This window comes from Penaeus monodon, chromosome 2 (genome assembly GCF_015228065.2).
Source record: "Penaeus monodon isolate SGIC_2016 chromosome 2, NSTDA_Pmon_1, whole genome shotgun sequence".
Classification (NCBI taxonomy): Eukaryota; Metazoa; Arthropoda; class Malacostraca; order Decapoda; family Penaeidae; genus Penaeus; species Penaeus monodon.
Window position 1 is genome coordinate 35,831,674 of NC_051387.1, and position 8,679 is coordinate 35,840,352.

The 8,679-nt window shown below is 40.0% G+C and overlaps 1 protein-coding gene across 1 annotated transcript in view; it reads right to left on the bottom strand.

Moving 5' to 3' along the window:
- Positions 1-942: 942 nt before the first annotated feature.
- Positions 943-8,679, bottom strand: part of LOC119578738 (aromatic-L-amino-acid decarboxylase-like) — a 149,702-nt gene continuing 141,965 nt past the window's right edge. The window contains exons 21-23 of the mRNA XM_037926352.1: positions 8,294-8,392; positions 8,077-8,177; positions 943-1,233 (exon numbers count right to left, since the gene is read on the bottom strand). Coding sequence (XP_037782280.1) covers positions 1,137-1,233; positions 8,077-8,177; positions 8,294-8,392 — 297 coding nt within the window. The 3' untranslated portion in view covers positions 943-1,136. The remainder of the gene's footprint in view (positions 1,234-8,076; positions 8,178-8,293; positions 8,393-8,679) is intronic.

Consider the following 8,679-nt stretch of genomic DNA (forward strand, 5'->3'; position numbering starts at 1 on the left):
CGTCATTATAAAGGGCAAACATGCATTAGAGTTTATCAAAGGCATGGATTTCGGAAATGCTGCAAAAAGGCCTTATATGGATATGTATTTATATGAATATATGTATACACACACACACACACACACACACACACACACACACACACACACACACACACACACACACACACACACACACACACACACACACACACACACACGTATAAAACATTATATATATATATATATATTTATATATTTATATATTAATATATTTATATTTATATTTATAACATATATATATATATATATATATATATATATATATATATATATATATATATATATATATATATATATATATATTGACATAGTACCAGCTGCTTTGAACAATTTCCTTTGCAAGAATCGGTAATGGATAGATTTAAAAAAAAACTTTTTTTCTTCAATGATTCCATTCTTGGTTGGTCCTTGGTAGACAGTAGAAGAGTATGACCTCCATACTTTAGCAAAAGTAGTATTGATCTGTTTATGTGGTCAGAAAATATCGGTTAGATTTGTATTAATTTACTTTAGCCATTTATAATTAATCTGAAGACTTTCATTGAAACGGTTTGGGAAAGAAAAACGTTATAATTAACATTATTATTGTATTTATCACTATTTTCTCTGTTTTCGTCCCACGAAGCTAGCGACAATGATGTCTCACTCAAAAATTAAAACATAACTTCTAAACCCAATTTAACAAGTTAATGATTGAGGTTAAATAACGTGTGTTTGTGTGTGCGAGAGATTATATATATGTATATCTAATTGTATACTGTATATGTATATAATATATAATATATATATATATATATATATATATATATATATATATATATATATGTGTGTGTGTGTGTGTGTGTGTGTGTGTGTTGTGTGTGTGTGTGTGTGTGTGTGTGTGTGTGTGTGTGTGTGTGTGTGTGTGTGTGTACACACACACACACACATATATGTATATATGTATATGTATATATATGACAATTATCATTTCTATGTTTGGCCTCTGTAAGTTACAGAAAGTATGCCTTTAGTTTTGTTCCTAATGTGTGGTTCTGCCTCGGTAAAGACCATCACCATGGTGTTCTCAAGGGAAGATTCTTTGTAGATATCTATTAATGCTTGGGCTGGATCTTATCAGCCATTTTCTTCACTTCTTGCCAGGCTCTAACGATATCTTCGTGTTCCGTAAATCTGGAGCACACTACGAACCTATATAAAGAAAAGTCAGAATTAGTTATGTGTACTGCATGTCGGTGCTATCGTGTTAGTATAGTGTCTCTATAACGACTAAATATAGGTATGTTTGATTGATCTGAGTCGTCATTCCCGACGGTTGCAGGTTATGCAACAGATGCATTCCCCCTACCTCGCTCATTCTCATGCATACTGGGTATGTTGAGTGTCTCTAACACAATACAACCCATCATAAGATTCTAGGATATTATATTCCAAAATACTGTGTACCACTAGAAATATACAGTAAAACAGCTAGCTCTTAACCATGACCATTTCTATTGCATCACAAGATTGGGTGGAGCTTAGCGGCGTGTCTCGCCTCCGATCACAAAATGCCACGGAAAAGATGGACTGTAATGGATCGTGCGTTAATTGAGGATCAATGCCATAACTAATGAGCCTTTACGTTGAAGTGTCCCCCCCATCCCCTACAGACGGCCAAAATACAGGACAGTCACAGGTCACTGCAGGAAGGTAAAATAGGTCATATCCATATGTGACTTAGGTCAATGATATTAATCTAGGGGGTAAAACGATCATGGGTACTGATTCGATAATTATCTATCCCCCTTCGTGACTGAAGATGAGGTTTATGTTACTTCGTCAAAGCATCTCAATAATAAGAATACAGTTCAGTGAATAGGATTATAAAATTCGTTGTACTCAAAATACCATTATTATTATATTCAATATACACAAGCACATGCACATAGCCATACTCACAAGTGCAGCAAATCATATTATAGCGAGTCCCAGAACGGTATACCTATTGCTTGCAGTAGACGGTTTTTACCTAGCATATTTTGCGTTTTATCCAAAACATGGTGCAGGCAATGTAGGAAGGGAAAGATGCTCAATGCACGACCAAATTTCTTTATCAATCATAAGATGTTTCCTATTAATCGTGATGTCAACTAATATTGGCGAATTGCAATACACATACAAGCATACGAGGTCATACAAGCTCGATGATTGCGAGAGAGATATATTCCCATGCAACACCAGTAATCATAGTCTCTACATTCTACCTTATCTTCTTGAGTGATGACGACTGTGATGGCACGCTCTTATCTTGAACAGCAACGAAGCACACATTGATTCCTCCCCCAAAGATTGAACCAAAACAAATACAAAAAACATATGCATTTGGCAACTTATAACATGTTATAAGATAATTTTGTCTTACTTGCTGACAGTTAAAGTAAACTGATAGACTTAACGACTGCTTTGCAGAGTTACACAACATCACATGACCTTTGCTCCAACTATAATCACTATAATTAACTCTGATGTTAATATAGCAATTTTGCCCAGCTGGCCACCAATATTCTGCATAACTGTCCATAATAGACCCATTTATCCCAACAGTAATGGTTAACACACCTAGTTTAGACCATTAAAATGTATTCCTGATACTATAATACCAAAGATATTTGACCGAAGGCAGATATCGTTTAAGCCGGCAACAAAATGATAAAGGCATCTGATATTGATTCATGACTGGCATTATTAAATAAGAATGGTAATAATAATACCACTCCTTATTTCTATATTATTGCGCACAGCGGCAAAATAAGCTCACTGACTAAGCTTGGGAAAGTCATCTTTTTGATAGCTTGAACAATTGGATCGAATTGTTAATCGCTTCACTCCTTTTCGTTATCTACACACTCAGGTTCCTATATCCCTATTTCATATCATCAATCAAACCTCATCCAAAATCAAGTAATGCAGGCTTAACAAGCTTCAAGTAAATAAAATTAATCTTTTGCCTATATTACCGAGAAAAGACAATAAGCTTCTTCAGTAATGAGCCTCCCTACGAAAAAGTTCAGTTTGCGATTTGATAAAAAAATTGTCATAAATTCTTCAGCTGTTGGAGGAACGACAGGTGCTCTTACATGCATGGTGGATACCGAAAAAAATATATACCTTCACTTTACATAAGCAAACAAACCAAGGGGACGTTCCTATGTCAAATAAGTAAAGATATTCATGCATAGTCTTTGTATACGCATACCGTATACAAAATTTACTGCGATCTTGCAGTTTAAACGTAACGGAATGCCCCTCCCCCCACCTTCGAAAACAGATACTCATTCCGGTCTGTACAAGAGCCGTTTATAGAGCATGCGTGTTTATCCCTTTGTACTTTGTACCTAGGAAAATGAACGTATGTAAGATATCAACCTGTTGCCAGCAAATCAACACGGAACAATATCTAAATATATACCTAAACAACATCTACCCTACCATCATCCCCCCCCAATCCCTTGCCCGTTGTTGTCGTGGGGGGACTTAGGAGGCGGAGACTGGGACCCAATGATGGGGAACTCCCCAACCTTGGGACTCAGCCCTCGACTCAACTAATTTTGCATGGTCTTTTTTTCCTTCCCACTTTTCGTTTCTGTCCCTTCACCAAACCCTTCTGCTATCCACCTCCTAAGGTGTGAAAGCCGTGCTGAAAGGATGAAAGGCTGACTTTGTGCCAGTCCTGAACGGCCTGAGGGAGCCATGGGCACGGTATTCCCCTGATTTAGTTATCTAGCCCTTACCCCTCAAGGGGACCCTGAGGGGTGGACTGTTTTTATCCCCAACATAACTCAGGCTTACCATGGCCAGTAATGAAAACCTGTCCCCACTATTAGGGGCAATGAGGCTTGTCCCTTTATCAAATAGCCCCAACGATGTAAACCCACCCGATTCCCTGACCCCAGGCTCTCCTTTGACCACGGCTCCGAACACTGCAATAACTACCCCCTCATCAATGTCTACTAGTACAGTAGCCAACAATCAACCCTTAAGGGACATTTCCACTCTCCCAGCATGCTCAACTTCAACACCTCTATCCCACAACCTCCAACATAAACCACCCCATCCTACCTTATTAAACCCACCTTAGCCCAACCCAATAAACTTGCCCAAACATCCCCAATTTTCCACGCCAACCCGCTCTTCTTTAAAACCCCTGATCTCAAAACAACAACATCTTAAATACTCTCTTTCCACCAAATGGGAACCATCTGATCTCCAACAGCCTTCCTTTCCTTACATAGGAGGAGAACCCTCCCTGTTCGGGCCATACCAACCTCCTCCACGTCAGTGCAAATTGTTGGCGTCTAGGACCCCTAGCCAAACAGCCCACTATGTGCCCAACCTGGCCATACCCGATCTAACTGCCCCTGCCAATCACGCACAGGTGCCAACTGTGGCGGCCCCATAATGTATTTTATAGGGGCGGGTCCCACCACAAGTTTGAGTCGGGGTAGCAACTCTCAGATTCAAACTGGAATAAAACTACGTGAAGCCAGACAGGAAGCACGTCGACGTGGTTTCTCTCTTACTCCTTACTCAGTAATACTGCTCATTCTACCAATTCTCCTAACCCATCCCCCCTACATCTAACTCCCCCTCTTCTACCTCCTACTTCCCCAGTCAAAAATCTTTTGCCATCCTAAACCAGACCTCCAATCTCTTACAGATACTCCAATCACCACTACAACCCCAACACCTTCCCCTCTACCTCCTCGCGCTACCCGTAAAAGACAGAACAAAACGCTCCACCCCCCTTTTTCCCCACCAACACAAACACTCCACTTCCCTTGCCCCCACGCTTGAGACACCAACCTCTCTTCCCCCCCCACAAGAAATCCTTTATCCCCAAAACTCCCCAACCAACTCCTCAGAAGAAACTATGAAAATATCAAAATTATTAATGAAAACTGACACTCAACCCCCCAAATCTTACAACTCCTGCTCCTTTCACACTCCAAGTAACTGTGATATCCCATCCTCCTCCTAAAGATATCCCCCCTACACCCTATCCTCCTAACCATCCCAACACAGCCCATCCCCCCGACCCCAACCGAGCCCCCATTAACCCTCCCACCATCCCCTCTATCCCCCTTTTATTCCCTCCTAGATACACACGTGAATCCCTTATGTAACCCCCCACCATCCCCTCTATCACCTTCCACTCCCCCCTTGATGCACACGTGAATCTTTTTGCACAAGTATCCCCTTCCACAGACCCTCTGTCTCCTAATACCCCTCCTAGTAGAACACCAACTCCACACCTCCCCATCTCAGACCTCTTGGTCCTTATCTCACCCTCTAGCTGCTTCCCTCTCAAAATCCCAAAACGTACTACAATCTATATCCCCTAAAGTATAACTATCCTTCATTGGAAAATTCCCGGGTTTCCGTCCCACTGACCTGACCTTGTCATATCCTTTCCTCTTATAAACCCATCTTTGTATGCCTTCAAAGGACCTTTCTTTTCAATCCTCCAATTTCCAATCCCAATTATCATTTTGTCTCTCCCCACATTCCCTTTATGTCTCGTCCATACTTACCTTTCTTTCCCCACCTATCCTCCCCCAAACCTATCAGACATCCTTACAGAATCCCACACTTTTTGTTTCAACAACCTATTCTCTTTCCTCAAACGCATACATATCCTCCATCTAATCTAACTCCTTACCACACCCGACTCTAACCCTTTCACTCACCAATTCCTTTGCCCAGCTTAGACAACTAATCACTAACTCAACCACCCTTCCCTAACATTAACTATAGTGCTACATGACCTTAGATGTCTAGCACATTTATCTTGCTTTTAACCATTAACCATTAACCCTACCATCATTTCTTGGTAGTCTCCTGCTTACCATATGAAAAAAAAAGAAAAAAAAGTCAAACATGATTTGGAGACCATTCTTATTACACACACTAATTATTTGAATAGCAAAATCATCATTATTTGCTGTAACAATTTTGGGGATACCAACAAATAATTAGTGCCACCTCATAAATCCATAGAGATCCAACATTAGCGATGATACAACATTATCAAACACATGGGATGAGACTGAGAGCTTGTAAAGGCACGATATAGGTTAAACTTAAGTTACTTTGTACTTCAACATGAAAGAAAATCTTGTGAACATTCATCTCTTTAGCTGATTCAACAAAGTAGTGAGACATTCATCTACGATTCTCGGACGTTTCTTTAACCATTAATTTGTTAATTCATCAACATTATGTCTATCTGTACTATACAGACAGAAAATACGTAAAAAATTACGGGTCTCTTATTTCATACTGATAGCTCCAGTCGATCGGTCATAATTGTTTTTGAGGTTGATGACAGACCCCTCTTAGACCTGAAATAAACATAAAGAGCATAATCTTTTCCCAATACACTTGATGTAATCAGTCTTTCAACAGTCATATCTTTACTTGACTTATGTTGGAGAATACTTCCCTTTTTTATCACAAGAAGATATAATCTGGGAGATGATTTTCACAAGACGGGCTTGCACGAGCGGATGATAATGCAGCAAGGGGTGTTTCCTATTACTTCCGTTCCTCTTCCTCCTTATAAGACAACTGTCTGTATCTTCCTCCATAGTCGAGGTTATGATCAGTCACCCACTGTTTTTCTCCCAGTTCAGGCTAGTTTCGCCCAGGCCATACATATATGTAGCCTGGCCTGTGACAGCTATTTAGAGCTGTCTCAAATGATTCCAGCCACCACGATGTAAGCAAGAGGCATGATCATCTTACTAGCCCGGCGGTGGTCCCTCGCCACATGCTTACAACAGCTGTCAGCATGATCAGTGGTGTCGATAATTTACCATGCGAAGTGGTAGCCTAGACATATACATAAACATATACCAGCCACTATTCCAATGATGAATATCGAACATCAAGTATTATCAGTCATGCGTCTAACATCTTGCTATGCAAGAATTCTTAGTTGGAGATCAGTGTGGGTTCAAGTAAAGTGTAGATACTATAGAAGCAATTGGTTGTATTCGTGTATTATCAGAAAAAAATGTGGACTGTATTTGTTTAATTTTCAGCCGAGTGTAAATTTAGAATTATTTAGAAATTGCCCATGAGGCAAAATGCGGTAGTCAGAGTAGATGGAGAAGAAACAAGAATTTGTTATTGGTAGAGGTGTGAGACAAGGATGCACTCATCCATATTGTTCTACATGTATACTAAAGCGATGATGCAAGCATTTTTTGGCATCTTTTGTTTGTTAAGTCAATCATATTTGCAGAAGGCAAGACAATTGTTTGTTCGTCCGCAGAAGGCCTAAACATTAATTTCGCCTGTATCTCTAGATTTGAAAACTGTTGTAACAATGTCATGTGGTAAGTCAAGGGTGACGAGAGATTTGATAATAACAGATAGCCCCCGTTCCAGGTAGAGTTTTTTGGTCAAGGGAAAGCACTGTTGTCCGCTCCCCAAGCACTTGTTTTGTGCAGGTATTTTATTAAAAGTTGAAGCAACCGTTTGTTCAAATAAGAGTTTTTGAGTTTTAGCAAAGAAGTCTTCCGTGTTAATTTTGGAATTCTGTCATTTCCTGTTTTAGCAGAGTCTCTTCATGATCAGCAACATGACATGGGATGACGTCTGTATAGAGCAGGATGTTTACTTCTTATTTTAACATCTATTACTAGTGGGTTTTTATTAGTTTCTTGACAATCTGATTTTTAAAAATTTATTCTTAGTTAATTTAAGATGAAGACAGGTTTCTTTGTAATTGACATTTCTCTAAAAAAAATCCAAAATAATCAGAAATACCCTGAGGGTGTCTGTAGACTGCCTGCAGTGAATGAAGTAAACTGCTTTGTACAGTTACCCAGATATCTTCCTGAATTACATCTGATACATACTATATGTAGATTTCTGTTCTCAGAATGTGCAAGGAGAGATTGTGTGTGTATATTTTCTATTTTGCTGCAGTGTGCCTAGTCTAACATGTATGTTAAAGCAGTGGAGTATACCAGGAGTTTCGCTCACCTGAGAAAGTACGTGTCCTTGGCCTTGGAAGGAACCATGTGGATGACGCCGCCTGCGTTGACACTTTTCAGGAGACTATCATTCACGTCATTGCTTTCGTTCTGATGGTGACATGGTTTCAAAATTATTCAGAAGCAACGCTGATCATGAAAGACTGTTAATCACGATAACAGCAAATATATGTCGAATATATATATTGAAACTGATACTGAATTACCTTGAGGCGAAAGCACACCAGTCCAAGAGTAACAGGGAAGAAGATTTCGAAGCGAGAGTCCTCGCGTACCAGTGCTTCGAACTCATGAGCCAATGCTATCTGAAGAATAAATACCATATGAATACTGTATACTTGCACGCACGCACACGCGCGCGCACACACACAGACACACACACACACACACACACACACACACACACACACACACACACACACACACACACACACACACACACACGCGCACACACACACACACACACACACACACACACACACACACACACACACACACACACACACACACACACACACACATTATAAACAATACAGAGCAAGACCGGATGGTATATTTCACACCTCTGTCCGAGGCACGGTCACGCCACACG